Raw genomic sequence first — 25,100 nt, 5'->3', positions numbered from 1 at the left:
GTACCATATTAAAAATAAACAAAAAAAAGTATAGAAATATATTATGGGATCTTGAACTATAGTGTATTTTATTATTTTGAACAATATAATGTTTCGAATAATCCCTTTTATAAAAAAAAATTTGGTCAATAAAAATTATCTACATTTTTTAAAAAATGCATTGGTATTATTTAATAAAAGTTAATTAAATTATATTTACTTTGAGATTGAGTTTTTAGATTGGTTTTTTTGTCCTTTTTTAATTTGATTTCTATTTTTTTTTTCATTTAATAATTTTCTCTCCTCTTTCTTTTTTTCTAACTCCTCTTCCAGTTTCATTTTGTGCAGTTCTTTTTCTTTTAAATCTATATCTTCTAAAATTTTTAATTTTTTAACAGGTTTTTTTTATGGTTTTTCACGTTGACTCTCTATATTTTTTTCACCATCACCCTCTCTATTTTCTTCATTTTCTTCACTTTCTATATTTTCATCAACATCACTTATTTTTTTTTTGTATGATCTTATATATTTGTATTTATATTTGTATTTAAGTTTTTAGTTTAAAAAAAAAATTTTTAAAAAAAATAAAAAAATTTAGTGTGATAATAAAAAAAAAATCAATCACAAATTAAAATTATTTTAATTTAATTCAAAATTATTATAATTAAATTAAATATTATTATATTTAAAATTTTTGAATAAAAAAAATTAATAAAATATATTTTTTAAAGAAAAAAATTTACCGTGCCAAGAAGAAAACCAAATATTGCGCAAACTTGACCGGCTTCTACAATAATAAAAATTATAAAACCACTTTTTTCTTTGTTGGCTCTTGTAACGAAAGGAGCTTTATTGTAGCTTTTCTTTTGTGGAACTGTCATATCTTCTTCCTAACAGAAATGTATAAAGTATCATTTCTTTTATCCAAACATTGTTGAATTTCTTATACTTGTTATGTTTTTTTTCTTTTGATGCGTCCTTAATCTTCATTATTGAATATATTTATTTATTTATTAATTTATTTATTTATTTATTTATTTATTTATTTATTTATTTATTCATTTCTTTATTTCTTTATTTCTCTATTAACAAAGGGATGTTTTACAATGTATTTTTAAATAAAATAAATTCCATTAATTATAAAAACCCAGTTTTTTTAATTTCTCTTTAATTTTATATTTTATTATTTAATTAAATATTAAAGTTGATTTATTTGTTTTAAACAAATGTCTTTAAAGTAGTTTTTTTATTTACAATTTTGGTATTATTAAATATCTTTTTTATTATTATTATTATTATTATTATTATTATTATTATTATTATTATTATTATTATTATTATTATTATTATTATTATTATTACTATTATTACTATCATTATTATTGATACTATGATTTAAGTTTTCACTTGATGAGTTATTTTCTGATAATGGAATGGTTTGAGATTTATCTGAAACTTGAATTAAAAAATCATTATTTAATTTAATTTTTTCGTCATATTCGGGTGTTTGATATTCATTCAAACTTTGAATAACATTGAGATTTTCATCCAGAAGAATATTTGAAGTATCCGTAAAATTTGGATTGATGGCTTTTAATAATTTGGTATTTGTATTGAAATTTGGATTTAAAAATAAATTATGAGCACCTTCAACAAAAGCTTGTTTCATTAATGTTTCAAACTTTCCAATTTTTGATACATTATAGTTGCTATCTTGGGTTGTTCTTTCAAATTTGATGCTTGCTCTTAATCTTTCTCTAAAGTCATATGAGGCATTTTGATAAATATTTTGGTAATCTTCACTAATAATAAATAGTTTTTTATGTTCTGGTGGTGGTCTTGGAAGTTGTGGTAATTGTTCTTTTGATTCTATTTTTTTTTCTGGTGTTTTGTGTTCTTGAATATTAATTTTTAAAAATTTATTATCACCTTCGATAATATCCATTTCGATTTCAGTTACTTGATTACCTTTTTCTCTTTCGCTCTCTCTTTCATCTATTCTTTGCAATAAATGTTCTCTTTCAGATAATAAATGATTATATAAACTTGTTAATTGTGTAACTATATTTTTAAAAGAAGGTCTATTTCTTGAATTTGCATCCCAACAAGCTTTTATTAAAACTGCAATACCTGTGTCTATATTATCTAAGCCTTTCGATGGACGATTCCCTCTTATTACACTTTGAGGGATATGTGTTTTTGCAAACTCTGAAAATGGTTTGTAACCTGTCATTATTTCGTATAATAAAACTCCATAAGAATATACATCCGCAGAAAAGTTGTATTTTTTACCTGACAAAACTTCGTTGCTCATATAGTATGGTGTACCAACATTATTGGTGAGTTGTGTATCTGTTTCAAATGAAACTTGTCTTGATGAACCAAAATCTGAAACTTTTGCGCATGTACCGGAGTCAGCAATATTAAAAATTAATATATTTCCAGGTTTTAAATCTCTATGGATAATCTTATTGTGATGAAGATAGGCACATCCTTTAGCGATATCAAGAGCAATATTAAGTTTTTGAATTAATGAGAGCTGCACTTTATTATTATTATTATATAAAACACTATGTAAACTGCCATATCTTGCATATTCTGTAACGATACATAAACATTGGAAATTTGTAATAACCCCAATAAATGAGATAATATTTGGATGCTTGGTTTCTGATAAAACTTTGATTTCTCTTCCGTTTGTTTTGGGTTGATCAACTTTTATAACTTTAACGGCAGTATTTTGACCCCTCCAGCTAGCTTCATATACAATACCAAATGTACCTTCACCAAGAATTCCACCAAATTCAAATTCTGATATATCTAAAAGAGGTGAAAGAGATGATTCAGCATGAAGACAAACAAAGGTATGGCCGTATCCTTTTACAAAAATTGCAAATTTTTCTAAAAATTGTATAGTACATAATACTTTGAGACTAAAAGTAAGAGTCTTTGACTCACCTGGATTAACTTCACCGGAATCGAAATCTGGTACACATTCAATTCCCTTATTGCTTGGTGGAACTAGTAATATAAAGCTAATCGTCTTGTTTGTTCTGTTGGTAATGGTTATTTGATCATATAGAGTTGCTCCTACTTTGCACTGTTTTCCTTTTAACCCGAAATCTAATTTATATGTTGAGAGTATAAGTGGAAAAGATTTTGATGTTGGTGTAAAGAATTTGGAAAATTGTAATAGTTTATAAATGCTAGAGTGAACTTGATATTTATCATAGTCTGTTGGATTGAATGGAAGGCTGCTAATAAAACCGAAGAGTCTAATATACAAAAGAATAAAGTATGCTCTATTTGGCCAATTATATTTTTTATAAATGAATAAGAGGAATAATAAAAGGGCAATAACTACACAGACTATTGGTACAAGAATTTTAATAAGATATTTGTAGTCTTTTACTGGTGGAACTAGTGGTTGGATCAAAGGTTGGACATTGGAATAGGTTACAATTGATGTTAGATAAATATCGCCTCTGTTTTCGATTCTTAAATTTGCATTTGATGATTTTTGAGTATTGTTGTAATAAAATGTGATGTTTCTGAATGTTGATTCTTCGTAAATAGTTTCTAAAATTATAATTGGTTTGTCATTTATATAAATTGATAATGGACTGCCATAATGATCGATTGCTTGATAATAAACAAAATATAGTTGAATTTGATAATCAGTGCCTGTTGAATTTAATGGAATTTGTATTTCTAATGGTTTTGATTCATCATTTGTAGTTACACCGTATTTAACAATATCTTGGAATGGACTGTTTCCTATTGTATTTGGGAGTGTTGAATATTTTAAATTGTTTTCATTAATAGTACAATATGGTTTGGTACACCCTGATATAAAAGTATTTCCTTCGATTTCTAATTTTGATTCAGTTTCATTAAAGAATAGGCCAGAATAATATCTATATTTTGTAATTACATTTATTATTGGTAATGTTATTATATAATAACCACTATCATTTTCTGTTTTAAGAATTACAACTAAACTGAATGCTCCTTCGACTGTTGGTTTAAATTCGAATTGGCATTTTGATTCGGTTAGATATGTATAGGGACTGAAAGTATCGGACATTTCACCACCTATTGAAGTACCATAAGCACATTGAAGTGTATTGATATTTAATAATGTTTCAAATTCGACAATTATGTTTAATGTGGTATTGGTATTCATTTGATGAGGTATAGATGGGCTAATTGATTTAATTGTAATATTATTTAACATTTCGATGCTTGAATAAAAATATGGAGTTGAGATTGATCCATAATTTTGATTAATTGGAAGGTTAATTTCTTTTAATTTACCTTTGATTGATGTATTTTGAATTGATGTTGATGATATTGTTACATTGTTATTTTTTGATGAATAAATATTTGAATTGATAATTTGTAATTTTGTAATTATTCCATCAATTGAAAAATCGTTTAATGAGTTGATGTTGTTTAATAATAAAGTGCTATCTGGAAGATTTACAAATATTGAGGTCGGTGTTGATATTTGAAGATCTTTAATTGAAAATGTTCTACTTGGAAGATTACCATTGTTATTAATTTTAATTAAATATTGTTTTGTTGATAATAATGAAGAGGAGATATCAGCTGTATTATCGTTTTGGATTATTGTTGGATTATTGATTTTAAATTCGATTGGATATTGAACTAAATTTGATACTGCTGATGATGGTGATGTACAGGGTAAATAACAATCTTTATCTAATCCGGTAATTGTTGATCTGTTTGATATAAAATTGAAATTAAATACATTATTATGACCGAAGAAAACATCATTGGTTGATGATATGTTTGGTGATAATGAATAAATTGCATTTCCTTCATATCCATAGTCCATACTTGATTCAGGTGGTGTCTGTAAAGGTGATGAGTCGGCCGATTCTAAAAAATAATAATTATTTTCTGAATAAATTAATTCGGTGCCATACTGCGCAATAATATTTGATCCTGATTTACTTGATATAATACTGTTTGAAATGTTTAAACTTGATGCGAATGCAACGATTGGAGCTCTACCATCGTCTATTGAGAGAATTGCACAGCCATCAAATATAGCTTCATTGACAAATTGTAAATTTAATAAACCTCTAAATCTTTGATTGGATCCAATATTAACACTAATTGCTATTGATGGGTCATTTGGTGACATTTCAAGTGTTGTATCGTCATATGCATAATTTGTTGTTCTACCTGATAGTTGAATGAATGCATTTTTAATTGAAATTTTTGATCCGGCTGCATTAAATAGTGACCCAGGAATTGAAATAGAACTAGCACCTAAAAAACCCTGGAAAAAGAAAACTAATATAAATCTATCTGTAGGCAGAATATCAATACCAGTATATGTAAGCTCGTTATTGGTTATAGAAAAAATATAGACTACCTGGCCCATTTTGTTTGAATCGCTAAATATTAATAGAGATTTATTTGATTCTTTTATAATTTGATTTTCAGAAATTAATTTTAAAAGATTCTCTCCTATCCTATTGGCCAAAATAGGTTTTGAACTTGATAAACCATTATATATAAAATTGCCACCTAAGTTTAACAAACCAGGGAAATAGGAAAAAGGATCAATAATGGTTGAATAAAGAGGAGTAAAATTTATGGTGGTGGACTCGAAGGTGATGGTTCCCCCTTTTAAAATGATAATTCCTCCAATGAATAATAGATCCTGTGATACTACTAAAGAGCCCTCGATACATATAAACTCGAATCCATTACCAATCGAATTACTAAATCCCTTTGCTGTAACTATTGTATCTAAAAAATGGAAATTAATAAATAAAATTGTTTAATATAAAGGTTATAATATACATACCTTTTTTTATAAATATGCTGCCACCGGGATTAATATCTTCGAAACTATATAAATTAAACATTTCTGGATTGAAAAGACCACTTTTATTATTTTTTATTATTGAGGATCTATTGCATATATTTGGGTAATATGAATAATGTAAATCCAAATCCTCAATTGGTTCTAATGGTCCATTTGGAGACTCTAAAAAAATATTAACCTTGGATGCATTGTAATAATTTCCGATTTTTTCTGGTATTTCAATATCAATCGCTAAAAAAAAAAAATTAATCACCAATTTATTAAAAATTTTAGTTGTATTGAATAATTACCTTTGTTATAAGGAAAAAATAAAAATAAAAAGATAAAGATAAAAAGCTGGGTTATGTGGTTCATTTTGTATGCCTGATTATAAAAAATTAAAAAATAAAAAATAAAAATAAAAAAGTTATGTAAAATTTAAAAAAAATTTTTAAAAAAATTATTTTTTTTTTAAAAAAAAAAGATTTATTTATTTAAATAATTTATATCTATTTTAAATAATTTTTTTATATAATATTACAAACTTTGGAACTTTAAAAACCATTAAAAAATTTTATTATAATCACAAAAATGAATTTTAAAAATGAATTTTAAAAATGAATTTTAAAAATGAATTTTATAAAAGATTTTATAAAAGATTTTAAAAATTAACATTTAATTAATATTTTTAAGTTTTATAAAAAACTTTAATAATTATTCGTTCGTTTTTTCCTAAAACTATATTGGATTAAATCGAAAAAAGCTAAAAGATTTTTTTTGTTTTTCCAAATCCCTACCCAAATTTCATAAAGACGAAAGTTTGAAACGAAAATATAAATAGAAAAAAAAACGATAAACCAAAAATGCAATTGTATTCAAAAAAATGAAACTTTTACTAAATTTTATTATTTTAATTTTTTGTAAGTTAAAGTTAAGATAAATATTTTTTTTAATTTTTTTTTTTATATTTTTGAAATTTTTTTTTTTAATTTTTTCAAATTTCTAATTTTAATTTTAATTTACAGCAATAATACAAATAAATGGGCAACTATCATCCTTTTCATTAGATTTAAATACAAGAGTTAATATAAATGGTCATCCTCATTTTAAATTAGATTATTTTCCAGGAACAACAAATACAAATTATAAAGGAAATTTTATTCCAGATGTAGAAACAAATACAGCAGTCAAAAAATTTACATTTACTCAAAGTTGCACAGTCACTATAACAACTAATTTTATTACAAATGGTTTTCTTTCACCAGCCCCAACATCTGCAGAGTTTGTACCAGCAGGTGCTACATTTATTGATGCCAATTCAGCCTTAATTATTCCACATGGCATCACTGTTACATTTTCTGGTACAAGTGCTGGTCTTTTCCCAGCTGTTATTGTTAAAGGTAAAATTGTCCTTAATCCATCTGTAGCCACATCATATAGTGCAATGAAAACAATTATTATGCCAGGTGGTACTTTTGAATCCATTCCAACTCCAACTGCAAGTGAAACAGCCTCATATAATCATACATTAAGATTTGGTGCACAAGTTGATTCAACTACCTTTCCATCATGGGACCCAATGCAAACCAATGCATTAATTTGCCTTGGTTGTACATTTAGAACTCAAGGTGCAGTATCCACTCCAGTTTGGTTCGGTAATAACGCAACTACCTATCCATTATCATATGGTGGTAAATTTTTAAGAGACTCAACTTTCACAGATGCTACACCAGTCGCAAAAATGGTTGGATCAGTTTCAGGAAATGTATTATCATATACTCTCAACAGATCTTTCAATACTCTTGTCAATATTGGTTCAACAATTTTAGATGCCGCTGGCGATTTTACAGGTGCTGGTTATCTTTTCACTCGTACTTATTCAAGAAATGTTGTTTTCTTGGGTACATATAGATCATCACTTATGTTTACTGGTAATTCTACAGTAGATATTCAAAACTCAATGTTTACAGATGTTGGTCATACCACCACCAGTCCATTCAGTGAAACTGTATTAGATTCATCATATCAAGTCACATCAACTGGTACAAATCCATCAGATAGATACCCAATTACTTTATTACACAATACTGTCGCTGTTAATATTCAAAATAACGTATTCATTCCAAGTGGTGTTTTTGGACAAGGTTATAACCCAAGAACAATGATCGGTGCTAAAAGATCATTTGGTACAATTAAAAACAATTCATTTTTATTATTTGGCGGTACAAGTGGTATTTCACTTTTACACGGTACTGAACAATTCGATATTAGTCACAATTGTTTTATTTCAACCTATTCCGATACAACTAATATTAATACTGCCACATCATTTAGAGAATATCCAGATATCAACTATCTTAATGGTGGTATTATTACAACATCACCATATTCAACTTATAACAACAATGCATTCGAAGGTATTTTCAAAGGTGGTGCTATTCAAGCTATTCCAATTCAAAATAGAGCTACAACATTTGGTTTCACATCTGAATATATTGCTGGATCATCAACATTACTTCAAAATAATGTCGATTATAAATCTAATAACGTATGGAATAACCTTGTTTTTACAAATAATTTCTTTGCTGGTGAAACTGAAGTAAGATTCTATTATCCAACAACATTACAACCACCATTATCAGTAAGATTCTTAGGTGGCTGGTTTATTAATCACAGAGCATCAACAACCTTATCTGCCAATGTTGCCAATGTCGAATTAATATTTGATTCATCAATTATTCAAGGTACTTTATCAAAGAATGACGCCTACACTGGTTTATCTTTTACATACCTCATTTCAAATTCACTTAGAGGTACCTACAATAGTGTTTCATTAAAAAATGTATATTCACCATCTTCATATCAATTCTTTTCATCAACATTCCAATCTAAATATTTATCAATTATCAATTCAATTTTTGCACATTCCAACACTGCATCAGATACTTTCTTATCTGGATTTTCATCTCAAACATATTTCGAAAACTTAAACTCAACTAAACTATATGTTAGCGGTTCAGTTTCTTCATTCTCCCCATTTTATGGATTTTCGATTTCATCAACTACCAATGAAGTTGGTGCAATTCCAAACTTTGATAGTTCTTGGGGTTCAGGTCAAACAGTTAAACTTTCTACAAATAATGTTGCTCAATTAACCTCCAATATTTATACTCCACCATATATTAAATATATTACACCAGTTACCCAAACACCAACACCACCATCATCAGGTCAATTCCCAGTTGTTGCCTCTTCTGCTGCTTCCACTACTGCTTATGGTGGCTCATACTTTGCTACTACACTTAAATTAAATGCTGGTAGTCTTAACTTTTATCTTGGTATCAATTTAACACCAGATGTATCAGACACATCAAGAGCTTTATCAATCTTTGGTAAATCATGGACTAAATGTGGATGGATCAATTCAATTTGCTCAACAACCGGTACATTGTCTAAAGTTGCAACCACTCCAACATCAATCCAAGGTACTGCTGCTGATGTTATTACTGCCGTCGATGAACTTTCAATGTTGTCATCATATCTTATTAACACTGTTAGTACATCTGTAAACAGTGTTGTTAATGTTGTTCTTCCAGCAAGCTCAATGTTCAGATTTTACATTTATACCTATAATCCATCCTATACTAGTGATACTGTTAATGCACTCCCAAGATACGGTATTAAAGTTAATGGCAAATATCAAGAACCATTCACTCAATCAATGTCTCCATATCAAAAATATCAAAAAATTGGTCCATTTTATTGGAACAACGATTTAACCACCACTCAAGCACTCTCTATCGAATGGGCATACGATAATCTCAAATTTGAAATTCCAATTTGTGGTATTGAAATTTACTCAAGTATCTCAACTCCATATACTATTCCAGTCGGTACAAGTGGTGCCGAATATACTCCAGGCGAAACAATTGCTAGCGATAATGAAGAAAACGAACATTCTAATTCCTCTGCCCCATCATTAAATAATCACTACACCTTTATAATATTAGGTTTATTAATATTATTTATTCAAATATAATTATAAATTATATTTTTATAATTTCTGTATATAAAAAACGATCAATACCATTGCCGACTTTGGTACTATTAAAAAAACACGCGCCAAATATAAATAAATAAATTTATAAAATATCATAATTCCTTTTACTTTAAACAATTTTATTTATATTCAAAATAATAATATTTAAAATACCTACTCAAACATTTATTTTTATTAATTTTTTAAATTTTCTAAAAGATATTTTACTCCAGGAGAAACAATTCCTAGTTATAATTAAGAAAACTAATATTCTGACCCATCCGATACCTCAGCATTAAATAATTGCCGACTGTGGTACTATTAAAAAAATGGGCCAAATATATATAAATAAATTTATAAAATATCATAATTCCTTTTACTTTAAACAATAAACAATATTATAATATTGTTTATTGTTTATTTATTATATTTATTAAATATTATTTACATTTATTTATTTTAATTTTTTAAATTTTCTAAAAGATATTTTTTATTTGGAAAAGCTATTTCGAAAACATCTTTATATTCTTTTGCATATTTTACATCTATTCCATTTTTAATATAATCTGGTAACTCTTCGAAACTAGTTTGATTATTTGTTGGAATTATAATTGATTTTAAACCTGATCTTTTAGCGGCAATAGTTTTTTCTTTTACACCTCCTATAGTAATAACTTTACCAGTAATTGTTAACTCCCCAGTCATTCCCAAATCATTAAGTACGGGTTCGTTTAGGGCAAGAGAGAGCAAAGATGTTGCCATAGTAACACCAGCTGATGGTCCCTCTTTGGCCTGATCACCTTGTGGAGAATGCAAGTGGATACTGTGGGTATGGAAGAATGTATTCTTTGGATCGAGGGTATATAAAAAGTTTTTAGCAAATGTATAAGCAATTGTTGATGATTCTGACATGACCTCACCCAATTTACCGGTTGTTTTAAGAGAAGGCTCTTTAGGTGGACCTGATAACGAACTTACGAGCTTTTCTGCAGTACTTTCAATGTATAATGTTGAGCCACCTCTTGTATTATAAGCCAAACCATTAACAACACCCACTGGTGTTGTTTCATAGTATCTATCTGATGTGTATGATGGAATACCTAAAAACTCCTCTACATTCTCTGTAGTTAACTCAACTTTTTCGGCTGTACCATTAACAATACCTAAAGCAGTCTTTCGCATAATCTTTTCAACGAGTTTTTCTAATTCACGAATACCAACTTCTCTACTATAAAACTTGACCAATTGTTTAATTACCTCGTCTGAAATTGTTAGTTGATCGGGTTTGATACCACACTCAATAAGAGTCTTTGGGATGATAAAGTTCTTTACGATTTGGAACTGCTCTTCTTCAACATAACCAGTTAAATGAATGATTTCCATACGATCGAATAAAGCCATTGGTATATTTTTTTCAGAGTTTGCTGTGCAAATGAACAAAACTTTTGAGAAATCATATGTTGTATCTAAATAATGGTCTACAAAACTAGAGTTTTGTTCTGGATCCAAAACTTCCAAAAGAGCAGATGATGGATCACCAAGAGTTCTTTTACCAATCTTATCAATTTCATCGATTAGAATTACTGGATTTGATGTTTGAGTTAACTTCATTGCTTGAATAATTTTACCTGGCATAGCACCTATATATGTTCTTCTATGACCTTTAATTTCACTTTCGTCGACCAACCCACCAACTGAGAATCTATAAAACTCTTTCTTTAAACATTTGGCAATTGATTTAGCAATTGAAGTTTTACCAGTACCAGGTGGTCCTATAAAACAAATGATTTTACCTTGAACGGAACCCTTTAAATGTCCAATTGAAATAAACTCTAAAATTCTTTGTTTAATATCATTTAATCCATAATGATCACTATCTAAAACATCCTTTGAATATTTGAGATCAAAAAACTCTGGTGTAAAAACCCCCCAAGGTAAATTTAATAACCACTCTAAATAATTTTTAGAAAGACTATATTCTGCAGAAAGTGGATCAATTGTTGAAAATTTACTCTATAAAAATTAATAGAAAAAAGTTAATAAGTATATTAAAAAAATAAAATAAAAAATAAATTAATAATTACAATTTCTTCCTGAATAACCTTTTTATTTGCCTCTGGAATATGTACTAAACTAGCCAATTTGCTGTTATATTTTTCTATTGCTCTTTCTTTTTCGTCAGCTTCATGACCTAATAATTGTTTTGTTTTTTTTAATTGTTCAAGTAAAAATATTCTTTTTTGAGCTGCTGATGCTGTTTCACCTGATTCTCTAAATAATAAATAGTGTTAAATTAGTGTTTATTTTTTAATTAAAAAAATAATAAAATTAACTATTTACTCTGAAATTTCTTGTTGCTTTTTAAACGACTTTTCTTCTTTTACAATCAAGTCATAAAGCTTTTCTAATCTTTTAATAATTGATCGAGTTTCTAAAATTTCTTGAAATTCGTCAGGATCATTTAAACCATAATAATTTATAATTGAAGTGAAATATAATTCTGGGTCTTCATTGGTTTGAATTTGAGTTTTAAAATCAATAACTTGTCTACCTTTGTAAATATCTGGATACAACTCTTGAATCTTTAATACCAATTGATTAATTTTTTCAACAGTTTCTTTAACTCTTGGGTCATTATATTCCTCTGGGTCACAGTCGAATGGTTCAATAGTTGCGACCTGTGGATCGTTTGGATTTTGAACAGGATGTAATTCTTTAATTCTGATTCTTTTAGTTGTTTCAAATTCATAGTTTCTGCCATTGTAAGTAATTTGAGCTAATGCGCCAACTGACTTTTCACCTAGACCATTGAATGGTTGATTAATTGGTTGATTCTTTGCATAAAAAACACCTATAAAACTTTTTCCCCCTGAATTTGGTATAAGTTTACTAATATAAACATTCATTAAATTGAGATTTCCTGTTGCACCTTTAAAACAAAATAAAGTTGTTGGATATATTAATACCTCATTATTAATTGGCCAATCTTTTCCTAATATTGAAAAAGAAAAAAAAGTATTAATAACTATTCTGTATCGTATTTTAAATACCAATAAATGTATATTTACTTTGATTTGATTTATTTTCAAATTTAAAGAGTTCTGCTGATAATGATTCGACATTATCCTCATTTGATTTATTTTTTTTACAATAATTTAATTTTTGTTGTTTTAAACCATTATTTTCGTTAAATAAACAAATTTTTGATTTATTATTATTTTGAAAACTATTTAGATTAAATATATTTTTATTGTTGTTCAACCTATTATATACATTTGATTTTATTAATATTGATGTGGGTCCTTTAATACTTTTAATTTTATTTGTTAAAGATAACATTAATATTGATTTTTATTATAAATATTTAATTATTTATTTGTTTATTTATTTGTTTGTGTGAGTGTTAAATAGTTGAAAGTGATGATGAACTAATTTTTTTTCATTAATTTTTAAAATTAAAAAAAAAAAAAAATTAAAAAAAATTAAAAATAATTAAAATTTTTTTTTTTTTTTCAAATTTTAATTTAAAATTTTTTTGTAATTTTACTTTCCTTTAATATAAATATATAATAATAACTAAATGGAAACACTTAATTCATTCCCAAGACTAACAAAAACAGTTGCAGGGGTTTTAAGTTTTTTTTTAATTCTAAATTTATTATTTAGACCAATTTCCTTTTTTACAATTAATGTTGCATAGTAAGATATTAATTTTATACAATGAAAAAAATAAATAAAAAAAAAAAATAAAAAAAAAAATTAATCAATCAAATTTAATAATTTGATTATTAATCATTATTTTTAAAATATAATTATAGTATAGCACCACCATACTTTTTTGTATGGACCTTATTCACAGCAGGTCTTTACGATACAAATTTTTTAAATGTAAATATAAATTCCTAATAAAGTTATCGGTATATAATAAAAAATTCTAACCATGATCTATACAATTTTATTTATTAAACCAGGGTATAATTAATATTATTCTTTTATTATATATTGGCAAACATTTAGAACCCATTTGGGGTTCTAAAGAATTTATCAAATTCATAGCAATTGTAAATTTCTTTTCAGGTGTTTGTTCTTTCTTTTTCTTTATTTTCCTTTATATATTTTCAAATGTTTTTTATGCGTAGGTATCAACAACAACTATATATTATATAAACAGCAATATAATATACTAATATTTTATTTAAAGATACGAAACCAATGTTTGCGGATTTTCAGGTGTTATTATTGGATTTTCAGTAGCAGCAAAACAATTAATACCAGAACAAGAGTTAGCATTATTATTTTTAAAAGTTAGAGCAAAATGGTTACCAAGTATTTTTATTCTCATAAGATTAGTTTTATTTTTATTTGTTGGATTCAGTGATAAGTCTTTCACTTTAGTTTTATTTGGTGTTTTAGTAGCCTGGGTTTATTTAAGATTCTACCAACTTAAAGGTGGTGTTAAAGGAGATTTAAACGAATCATTCTCATTTGCAACCTTTTTCCCCGAGCCAATTCAGTAAATATAAATATATTTATATAATATATTATTTAAAAAAAATACTAATACCTATTTTTATTTCTATTTATTACAGGCCACCAATTAAAACATTTTCAAATATTGTATTTAAAATTCTATGTAAATTTTCCATTTGTGAAAATAGATCAATATTACCAACTACACAAAACTCTAGTTTTTCAAACGATCAAAATAACTTAAACTATAGTGCTGCTGATATGGACAGAAGAAGAGCATTAGCTGTAAAAGCATTAGAACAAAGAATGCAACAACAACAACACCACCCACAAGCACAACCACAACAACCTATGCTACCACAACAACCCCAAACACCCCAAAACAATACTAATGATGAAGATATAAAATAAAGATTTTTTTTTAAACACTATTTTTAATATTATTTAATTACTTTTTATTTTTTATTTTTTTAATGATATTCTATATTTAATACTATATAAGTTGTTTACAAATTTAAAATAAATAATATCTTTATTTCTTTTTTTTCAATAATTTTTAATTTTTTTTTTTTTAGCTTTTTTTTTTTATTTGTTGATATGATTGTGATTTTTAATATATTTACTATTATGTAAATATAAATTTTGATATATTTAATATTACTATTATTATTTACTATAATTATTATTATTTTATAATAATTTGAAAAAGTTTTATATTTTTTTATGTTACCGATTTTTTTTTTTTTTTATGTATAAATTTTTCTTACTTCGGTATTATCTAAAATCCATTTAATTGAATCCTCCACACCAACTATATTACTATTTAAAATACTAGAGGAAATACATTTCCAAGGTATCGTTAATCTGTACAATTCTAAATAGTTTTCTAATTGTTGAGGTGTTACGGATCTCTTTTGATCTTGTTTATTTGCCATCACCAAGAATACACTGCTACTAATACAATCTTCTGCTATTAATAAATCGATTTGACTTTTTGCCTCTGATATTTGATGAGGATCCGATGAATCAACCATAAATATTATAACATCACACCCCAATAAGTATGGCTTATATTTGGTAATATAATTTGGATAAAGCAAATCACCTATGAAAATCTCCCATCCTTTAAATAACATTGATTCAATTGAAAGACCTGTAGACACCAGCACTGATCTTATTTGTTTTTTCGCCGATGCATCTATAAATTTATTTAATAATGTTGTCTAAATAAAAAATATATAAAAAATATAAAAAAAATAAAAAAATATATTAATATTTTAATTCTGTTTGCCCTTTTAAAATATTTCTGTTAATTTACTTTTCCAGAATTTTCTAAACCAATTATACCAAGCTTAATTAATGTGCCTGATGGTAACTGAGGTAGGTATCCTTTCGAGAAAACTCCTCCCATTGTAATTTTAAATTTCCATTAATTACTAATTTGAAAAAAAACTTTTTTTTTTTTTTTTTTTTTTTTTTTTTATTTTTTATTTTTATTTTTATTTATGTTTTAAATTATTGTTTCAAAAATTGGTTTTTGATTTGTTTTTCAATTAATCTATATATTTATATTCTTGTTAATTTTTATTATTATAAATTTTTATACACACAAAAAATATAAATTAAAAAATTTAAAAAAAAAAAACAAAAAAACAAAAAAAATTTTAAAAAATTTAAAAAAAAAAAAAAATTAAAAAAAATACAAAAAAAAAAAATAATATATCTTTTTTTGAATTGTTTAAAAACATAACAAATCAATATATTATGTGTTAAAATCCTGAAAATGAATTATAAAAAAGAAAATAAGAATTGGTGAATATTTATTTTAAAAAGGAATTATTATATACATATAAACTTATTCCTTATTTATACAAATTCAATTTCAGAAAATAAAAAAATAAAAAATAAAAAAATAAAAAAATATAAAAATAAAAAAATATAATAAAGAATGATATTTCATTACTAAATTACAAATATAAAAACAATTAAATAAAAACAAATAAAAAAAAATAAACAATATGATAAAATAAAAAAAAATTATAAAAAAAAATTTTTTTAAAAAAAAATTAAAAAAATTAAAAAAAATTAACAAAACTTTTATAATTAGATTTTTGATTACGAAAACTGATATAAATTTGTATGGCGCGAGTGGCCTAAGCGGAAGGTTTGCATATTTAAAAATAAAAAAAATAAAATTAAAAAATGAGAAAAAAAAAAATAAAAAAAGGGCGAGTGCAACCTAAAATCATGAATTAAAACCAGATTTTAGTTTTTTTTTTTTTTTTTGAACTTTTTAAATATCAATTTTTTTTTTTTTGAAATAGTTGGTACTATGCACTATCACCCATTTTTTTCGAAAATGGGGAAAACCAATTTAGATTCATAAAAAAAAAAGCTTTGCCGAAATGTTTTTTTTTTTTTTTTTTTTAATATTTTATTTTTTATTTATTATCATGTATTTTCATTATTATCGTTACTATCATTACATATAATAAATTAATTTTTATTATATGCCAATCATATTAGGAATCATATCATATTTCAAAAATCAAAATCATAATTTTTTTTTATTAATAAAAAAAAGAAAAAAAAGCGCCTTGTGTGCGCATAGTTTTTTTTCAAAAAAATAAAAATAAAAACTATAATTTTCAAAAATAAAAATAAAAATTTTTGACAAAATTTTTGCCAAAGAAGTTGGGTAGAAATTTGGATAAGCATAAAAAATCAATTAAAATGAAGACTAGATCTGATCGATAATTGGATAACCCATTTAATATCTTTTTCAAAATGGAGGCTACGTGCATTTTTTGGTGATATTTGCAAGTTTCTTTAATTTGTTTATTTGAAAAAGTGAAAAAAATGTATTCCATCATGCTCTTTTTTTTTTTTCGTGCATTTTAAAATCCAAAATAGAAGGAACTGATTTTTCTTTCAAACTTTTGAAAACAAATACAAATTTTATTGGTTTATAATGATTACATTTGCATTTGATTTTTGGTTTTTTTGGGTTTTTTCTTTTTTTTTTAAAAATTTTTTTTTGAACACAGTGTTTTCTTGTAACAAATTACATCAATAATACTCCAAACACATCATTTTTTTTTTTTTCAAAAATACGTTTATTTATTTATTTTATTTTATTTAATTTTTTTTTTTTTTTTTTTTTTTTTTTTTTTTTTTCCTTAATTCCCCCCGCCCATTACCCCTTTTTTTTAAAAAATATTTTTCTTTTTTTTTTCAAAAACCCTTTTAAAAAAAAATAAAAATAAAAAAAAAAAAATAAAATAGAAAAAAAAGAAAAATCTTGTTAAACAGAAGATTCCCAAGCCACACACAAATTTAAAAGTCAAAAGAAACTACTTGCGATTGGTTGGGGCAAAAGGAAAAATTTGGATAATTGTTTTTATTTGAATTCAAATAAAAACAAGGTTAACTTTATTCACAATCAAAGCATATTGTAGATATTTTTCTATCAAAGCTATTGGGTGAATTGTTACCTCCTTTTCATTGTTTTTTTCAATTTTATTTTATTTAATTTTTCTTTTATTTTTTTATTTTTTTATTTTTTTTTTTTATTTAACACAACTATTTTTTTTTTTTTTTTCATTCATTTTTTCTTCGCCACGGAAAAAAAAACTCACAGTAAATTTATTTATCCTACCCACACACAATTCACACATATTTTTTTTAAAAATCCTTAACGATACACACAAAAAAAAAAAAAAAAAAAAAAAAAGTTGATTCAGTAATTTAAATCTTCTATAATTACAACTAGATAATATTATTTGTATTTATTTAGTTTTCAGAAAAAAATGAATACTAATACTAATAATAATAATAATAATAATAATAATAATAATAATAATAATAATAATAACAATAACAATAACAATATTAATATTAATAATGTTGATGGCTATAATAATACTTTAGATGTTATTTACAACAAAATTGGTTATCATGCGCCATTCGATTTAAACCTTCCCATAAATACTAGAAGCGATTTTCCTCAAGGGCTAAGAAAATTTAAAATCAACTTTAATCCAAATAAATATAAGGTTTACCACCCTAAAGTTATTAACATTCATTTAAAGTTTGCCCACTACAACGATTACATTAGTGCTAATGATGCTGTTAATCATTGCTTCGTAATTTACAAAGATCTCATCTATAATCATTACGATCAGTTTAAACCTATCGTCTCTTTCCCATTGGTCTACGAATCAAATTACTCATCAAATAGATTAAAGGTAGCCGAGTACCTCGAGAAAACAGCCTTTCCATATATCACTCCTAGAATTCTTAGCCATTCTTGTTTCCAACACTACATTTTTGATGTTATACCATATGCCGAAGCCGTCAATATTTGGAATTTATTTCTTTCAAGTCCATCCATTGCTGTTAGGATTTTTGGTGTTTTTGAAATGTTCACCTTTTATTTACAAAAAGATAGAAACTTATCTTTTAGAGGTAGACAATTTCAAACAGCCATCATTAAAATATTCTTTGATTCCAGTCCATTGGTAAGCTATCATAATTCTTTTATATTTCCATTTTATTTTTTTTTTCCCAAAAAACATACTAATGATTATACATTTATATTTATTATTTATAGGTTTTCGAAACTATCCAATTTTTAGTTACAGAAGCCAAAGAAATAATCGATATTATTTTTAACTGTAAAAAGGTAGCTATTTTTTTTTTTTTTTTTTTTTTTTTTTTTTTTTTTTTTTTTTTTTTTTTTTTTTTTTTTTTTTTTATTTTTCATTTTAGTTTTAAAATTTTTTTATAAATATTAATATTATTTTTATTTTGCCTATAGCTAAACCAATCCAACTTAAACCAGTTGGAAGAAAGATTATATTATTTAGGTTCTAGACCACTTGAAGAAATGGAAAAAGCAACAGCTGGGTTGGAAATTAAAACTCAAGGTCAATTCCTTTTTGCTTTGGCTTTAAAAAGAATCTATCCAAAGGACATTCGTGCTTTAGATAAAGTATTCACCAAATTCTTTTTGTAATTATTTAAATTATTTATAAAAATTCATCAATATAATTATTAATTATTAATTAATATTTTTTTTTTTTTAATAAACAAAGCTCTCAAGTTGCAAAAAAAGAATCAATAATTGAAGACGGTATATATTTGATCAAAATTAACACCCTCGATGATAGTAAACTCGACGATGACTATTATAGATTTATTGGGGAAATACCAGGAACAATAGGAGAAACAGCGTCTCAAAGAGGTTTTATTAAAATCCTTGACAGATATGTTTTATTAAAAATTATTTCATTCCTACTCATAAGAGGAGATAGTTTTTTTGATACTCTATATACTCTTTCATTAGTTTCAAAACAATTCTTTGATTTGGTTCAAGTATTTTTAAGTAGAGATACCGACAAATTATTCAAATTTTTCTTTAAAAAACAGGAATTTGAAATCCCTGAAACAAACTATTCAATTTTTAACCACTTAAAGATCCTTTCAGCTTCCTATGACCACCTTGTTAGATATACTCCATTCTCTCTTATCTATAAAGTTTTTAATTGTTTAGAAAAGTTGAAAATAGATGCCAACTCAGGTACTCCCTTAAATGGTGTCTCTTTAACAACCAATCGTTTAATCTTTCCAACTGGCTTAGCAAATTTAAATGAATTAAAGATCTTAAATCATTCTCATTTCGGTACTAGAGTTGGTGTTTTCAAGAATCTTATCGACTTTATTTTAATCCACTCCAATTGCAAAATTAAAATTTTCAAGTATCATTCAACATTAGAAACATTCCACTTTGATTTTTCAGTATTATTCCATTTGGCAATTAATCACGCTTCAACACTCGAAACGATTGTATTAAAATTTAAGGAATCATCTATGGAAATTGAAGACACCCAAATTCCATACACTTATGCACTCCAGTTAATTCAATTTATGTGTCCAAAAGTAGAAATTAAAATTTGGAAACGTCCAAAAAAATTCAAAATATTCAGGGCTGGCCAATCTATCCCCTCTTTATTGGATAGAAATGCATTCCAATTATACCAATTATCACACTTTAAAAATTTCATCCAAAAAGATTTTAGTTTCCAAGAATTTACTGGTGGAGAAGAACTTGGTTCATTAGAAAGTTATAGAATGCAACGTTATGAATATCACTATAACTTATTTACAACCATTCAAAATATAAAAAATAGAAGAAAATCAATCAATGGAGATACATTCCACGAAAGTGATTATGTTTCAACAAGACTTCACCACTATTATTTCTATGGACCATTTTTGGTCGGTATTCCAATGGATACCAATTATTTTAATAATCAAATTAATCAATACCACCATGAAAATTTCAATTATTTTAATAATAATAATAATAATAATAATAATAATAATAATAATAATAATAATAGTAGTAGTAGTTATAACAACCTTAATAATTATAATAACAATAATAATGGTTTAGAATATATTCAAAAAACTACTCAAGGAGTTAAAGAAAGATTATTAAAAAATGGTAATCATTTAGAAATAAACCTCAACAAGAAATTTTATTTACTTTGCGATCGTCACACACAAGGAAAATTTCCAAATTCAAATATTCAAGACAAAGGTGTTTTTTATGTTGAGAACCATATCCATGCAGAAAATATAACCCAAACAGCAACACAACCAGATATTAATTTCGATACAGGCGCCCCAGTCGAACGTTCCCATCTAAATATTAGATGCAGCCAAAATTCATTTTTTTATTATATGTATCATTTCAATTTATCTCCCAGAGAAGTTCCAACTTCTATTACCTTAAATTTACCATTATCCAACAATCGTAGGATATTAAATCTTACTTTCTCGTTAACTCCAAAAAATAAAAAAGTTAGAAAAAATAATATTTGTCAAGAAATATAATATCAAGAAGAATAATCCCAGGTTAAATCATCAACATTCCTCACACTTTTGCTCTAAAAAAAAGTATACCCCAAAAAAAAAAAAAAAAAATATAAAAAAAAAAAAAAAAAAAAAGCGTTCATAATAATATATATAAAATAAATAAATAAATAAATAAATAAATAAATAAATAAATAAAGTTTTTAAAAAAAAAATCTATATCTTTCTTTTTTTTATTTTTTTAGGTGGAATTTTATTTTATTTTTTTTAAAATTATTTTTTTATTTTTTTATTTTTTTTTTTTTTAAAATATTTTTTAATTTTTTTTTTAAATCCTTAATAATATTATTTTTTATACACAAATTATTTGTTTTGTTTTTTTGTTTTTTTGTTTTTTTTTCCAATTATATATATAATATTAAATAATAAACTAAAATAATAAAAAAAGAAATCATTTAATAATGGAAGGAACATTACCAGTATTTGATAATTATTGTTTTTATGTACATCGTTTAAAAACAAGATCCAAATTAAATTATAAAGCAAAATTAGTAGAGATTGCAAAAGAATTACAAAACCCATTTATTATTAGTTTAGGAAAGGATATTAGTGATTGTTCAGATAAAATCGACGACTATTTCTTTTCAACTAAAGCAAGAGATTTATTAAATTGTAAGAAATAGTTGGATATACAGCCAGCTCTGTGTATTAGTAATATAAATAAAACCTAATAGAAATCATTTATTAACCCTTTAATTCAAATATAATTTAGTGGATACAAATGAATTAATACAAGCAGTCGAGGGTTATATGGGATGTTTAGGTGGAATTATAGGTTCAAAAGTTTATATACCAACCGTTTCAGAAAATGATATTAATAATCAATTAGAAAATGTAGAATTAAATGAAGAGGGTCAAGAATGTAATAATAAAAATAAAGGTAGTGATATCATAAGAAAGAATTTAAGATTTAGTTGGACAACAGTGTTTGGTACAGATAGATCCATTACATCAAGTGATGCAATTGTCGAATATGCAAGTATATTATTTAATCTTGGTATTTGGTATCTTGGTTACTCTGATTTTATTGTTTCAAATCGTTCTTCCCCAACTGAGGGTTTAGTAGAAACAGATAGACAAGTCGTATATGATTTCTTATTAAAGGGTGCTGGCATATTTGACTATATTCGTACTAAATTAAGACCATTTTTATCATCCTCATCATCAAAGAGTAAACAAAGTGAAGAAAAAACAGCAGGAAGTGCTGATGAAGATGGTGATCAACAACAAGAAAGAACAGATACTATCAATGAAGGAAGTGATAAAGCATCAACTGATTTTAGTGATGTTATGTTAAAGGTTTTATATTTACAATGCATTGGTCAAGCTCAAGAGCTTACCATTGGTCGTGCATACAAAAAGAATACCATCCAACCAATCGTAAAATTATCAGTAGAAATTGTAAACATGTATAAGGAAGCAAAAGATTTATTAATCTCTCATTTTAGTGAAGATAAACTTGCAGAAAATCGTGTAGAGAAATTTGTAAATTTTTTCATGTATAAAATCTCACTTTATCAAGCATTAGCTCTTAACCAACAGGCATTCCAACAAAATGCAGCACATAAATATGGTGAATCGATTGCAACCGCTAAAAAGGCTCAACATCAATTAAAACAAACCTTATTCCTCATCAGACCATGTGTTTCAATTACATTACCACAAACATCACTTCAAAGACCAACCAATCAATTATCACCAATTGTTGATGCAACTTTAGCTCGTTTAGAAAGAGAAAACACTATTATAGGTTATGAAGTTGTACCATCTATTGATGAAGTTTCAGAACTCCCACAAGAAGGTACCAGACTTGCAAAATCTCGTCCATTAAATATACCAAATGTTCATAACTCTTGGTCCAATATTGATATACCCTCAGTTTTTAATAAAGATAAAATATTACAAGAAAGTGATTTACCATCAGTTATTGTAAAATAAAATTTTTTAATATAAATTAATACAAAATAAATAATTATAAATAAATTTTTTTTTAAAAAAAGAAAAGAAAGCAGAACCAATTAAATAATTATTATTATATTATTTATAGAAACCTAGTTAAAACCATTATAGTTATTTTGATGATTCACATACCCAAAGGTTTTAAAAAAAAAAACTTTTTTAACAAATAAGAGAAACTTGAAGAAAAAAAAAAAAAAAAAAAAATATTTAAATTGAATAATAAAATAGTATTTTATTTATTGTTGTTTGTAATAATTTGAAAGAATCCAATCGATTTGTGGTATAAAGGTTGAGTCTGTGCATACTTTATTTTTATTAATTATTTCTGTACCGAAATGACCACCATGTATTTTGGTAACTGCAGTTGGATAAATATTATTGCCATTTTCATCAATGATTTCAACTGGTAAGTATGAATAGGGTATAAATATATTCAAATAGGTATTATAGGTGTTGAAGCTAATAAATTCGGAAAAGGCAATATTTAACTTGTAACCGGGTGTTGATAGATTTTTAATAAACAATTCTATGTAATATGAATTCTTTTCGTACCAATTGTAGAGATTTGCTATTTCGAGTGGTTTCTTATCCTGTGGTATATCTGTGTTTGATTCTATAAGTTGCGATAATTTTTCATAAATTAACTGGATGTGGTTTTTAATGGACTCATAGTCTTGAAGTTTGCCAGTTAATGTTATTTTTGTATCTAATATTGAATTATCTAAAAATAATTCTGAATTTCTATTTGAATATAGTGGTTTATAGGTTTTTCCTAAAGTGTTTATTAAAAATATTAAATTATCCTTGGTGTTTGGGTGCGAAAAGTTTGGGAATAATAAAGTTGAAAATGAGGGATCTAAATATCTTGAAAGTTCTTTAGTTAATACACTCTCTGCACCTGATGCTGAAAAATTAGATAATGTTGAGTTTTTTAATATAATCGGTTGATTATAACTCCTTGTTGAAACCAATCCTGAAACATTAATGTTTTTTTGCAAACCAGATAAAATCAAGTTCCAAATAGTTTCGGGTGAATAATGAAAAATATTTAAACCTTCTTTTTCAGAAAAAGGGGTTTTCTGATTAAAAAATCTTTCACTTGCATCATAACTACCAAACAAAATGTCTCTTTTTCCTTCTCCAATATTACCCAAGGGTGTATCTAAAACTAAAAAGTTTATTTTTTCTAATGCTTTTGGATAATTTAAGTAATTATATTGTTGATTATTTTTGTAATAAGGTGCATTATTATTATTACTATCACTATCATTATTATTATCACTATTATTTGAAGTTCTATTATAATTTTTTAAAACTAAAATAAAAATAAATATCATAAAAATTAATGTTATTTTATTCATTTTTTGAGAATATTCTAATATATATATGTATTTTTTTTTATTGGTTTAAGATAAATAACTATTTATACTATTTTTTTTAAACTGAAAGGTGACGCATCGATATTTTATGAGTCAATGAAAAAAAAACAGTCAATATTACTTTTTATAACAAACATATAATGTTTTATTTTATTTTATTTTTTAAACTGAAAGGTGACGCACCGATATTTTATGAGTCACCGAAAGAAAAACAGCATTATTAATTTTTATAACAAAAATATAACATTTAATTTTATTTTATTTTTTTGAAAATTTTTTTTTATTTTTATTTTTTTTTTATTTTTTTTTATTTTTTTTAAAAAAGGTGACGCATAAGTATTTTTAAATTTAATTAAAATTACTCAAATTTTTTAACATAAATATTTATAAATTGTATACAATAAAACATTCAATAATAGTAGTAATAATAGTATTATAATATAAAATATAAAAATAGAATAGAGATGAAAATAAATAATTTTATAATATA

The 25,100-nt window shown here is 25.0% G+C and overlaps 9 protein-coding genes across 9 annotated transcripts; 4 read left to right on the top strand and 5 right to left on the bottom strand.

Moving 5' to 3' along the window:
• Positions 1-71: 71 nt before the first annotated feature.
• Positions 72-860, bottom strand: DICPUDRAFT_150235 (uncharacterized protein; the record flags this gene model as incomplete). The annotated part of the gene is made up of 2 exons (XM_003286214.1): positions 72-104; positions 723-860. 2 exons carry the CDS (start codon positions 858-860, stop codon positions 72-74), a joined length of 171 nt encoding a protein of 56 aa, XP_003286262.1.
• A 386-nt stretch (positions 861-1,246) lies between these two features.
• On the bottom strand, positions 1,247-6,211 carry DICPUDRAFT_97331 (uncharacterized protein; the record flags this gene model as incomplete). Its single annotated transcript, XM_003286213.1, has 3 exons — positions 6,136-6,211; positions 5,825-6,076; positions 1,247-5,766 (listed from the first exon to the last, which is right to left on the bottom strand). The coding sequence occupies exons 1-3, from the start codon at positions 6,197-6,199 to the stop codon at positions 1,247-1,249; spliced, it is 4,836 nt and encodes a 1,611-aa protein (XP_003286261.1). The 5' UTR covers positions 6,200-6,211.
• Positions 6,212-6,707: 496 nt separating this feature from the next.
• Positions 6,708-9,999, top strand: DICPUDRAFT_97330 (uncharacterized protein; the record flags this gene model as incomplete). Its single annotated transcript, XM_003286232.1, has 2 exons — positions 6,708-6,744; positions 6,850-9,999. The coding sequence occupies 2 exons, from the start codon at positions 6,708-6,710 to the stop codon at positions 9,861-9,863; spliced, it is 3,051 nt and encodes a 1,016-aa protein (XP_003286280.1). The 3' UTR covers positions 9,864-9,999.
• A 323-nt stretch (positions 10,000-10,322) lies between these two features.
• On the bottom strand, positions 10,323-13,202 carry DICPUDRAFT_30635 (uncharacterized protein; the record flags this gene model as incomplete). Its single annotated transcript, XM_003286212.1, has 4 exons — positions 10,323-11,876; positions 11,948-12,134; positions 12,204-12,855; positions 12,932-13,202. The coding sequence occupies 4 exons, from the start codon at positions 13,200-13,202 to the stop codon at positions 10,323-10,325; spliced, it is 2,664 nt and encodes an 887-aa protein (XP_003286260.1).
• Positions 13,203-13,443: 241 nt separating this feature from the next.
• DICPUDRAFT_97329 (uncharacterized protein) lies at positions 13,444-14,763 on the top strand (the record flags this gene model as incomplete). The annotated part of the gene is made up of 5 exons (XM_003286231.1): positions 13,444-13,562; positions 13,682-13,751; positions 13,835-13,998; positions 14,065-14,376; positions 14,453-14,763. The coding sequence occupies 5 exons, from the start codon at positions 13,444-13,446 to the stop codon at positions 14,742-14,744; spliced, it is 957 nt and encodes a 318-aa protein (XP_003286279.1). The 3' UTR covers positions 14,745-14,763.
• A 316-nt stretch (positions 14,764-15,079) lies between these two features.
• arrL (uncharacterized protein) lies at positions 15,080-15,744 on the bottom strand (the record flags this gene model as incomplete). The annotated part of the gene is made up of 2 exons (XM_003286211.1): positions 15,080-15,556; positions 15,652-15,744. 2 exons carry the CDS (start codon positions 15,742-15,744, stop codon positions 15,080-15,082), a joined length of 570 nt encoding a protein of 189 aa, XP_003286259.1.
• Positions 15,745-18,142: 2,398 nt separating this feature from the next.
• Positions 18,143-21,233, top strand: DICPUDRAFT_150229 (uncharacterized protein; the record flags this gene model as incomplete). The annotated part of the gene is made up of 4 exons (XM_003286230.1): positions 18,143-18,853; positions 18,946-19,009; positions 19,202-19,346; positions 19,430-21,233. The coding sequence occupies 4 exons, from the start codon at positions 18,143-18,145 to the stop codon at positions 21,231-21,233; spliced, it is 2,724 nt and encodes a 907-aa protein (XP_003286278.1).
• Positions 21,234-21,673: 440 nt separating this feature from the next.
• DICPUDRAFT_150228 (uncharacterized protein) lies at positions 21,674-23,210 on the top strand (the record flags this gene model as incomplete). The annotated part of the gene is made up of 2 exons (XM_003286229.1): positions 21,674-21,884; positions 21,985-23,210. 2 exons carry the CDS (start codon positions 21,674-21,676, stop codon positions 23,208-23,210), a joined length of 1,437 nt encoding a protein of 478 aa, XP_003286277.1.
• Positions 23,211-23,467: 257 nt separating this feature from the next.
• Positions 23,468-24,592, bottom strand: DICPUDRAFT_77160 (uncharacterized protein; the record flags this gene model as incomplete). The annotated part of the gene is made up of 1 exon (XM_003286210.1): positions 23,468-24,592. One exon carries the CDS (start codon positions 24,590-24,592, stop codon positions 23,468-23,470), a length of 1,125 nt encoding a protein of 374 aa, XP_003286258.1.
• Between the last annotated feature and the right edge of the window lie 508 nt (positions 24,593-25,100).

This window comes from Dictyostelium purpureum, assembly GCF_000190715.1.
Source record: "Dictyostelium purpureum unplaced genomic scaffold DICPUscaffold_65, whole genome shotgun sequence".
Taxonomy (NCBI): domain Eukaryota; phylum Evosea; class Eumycetozoa; order Dictyosteliales; family Dictyosteliaceae; genus Dictyostelium; species Dictyostelium purpureum.
This window is presented reverse-complemented; position numbering and strand designations above follow the sequence as displayed.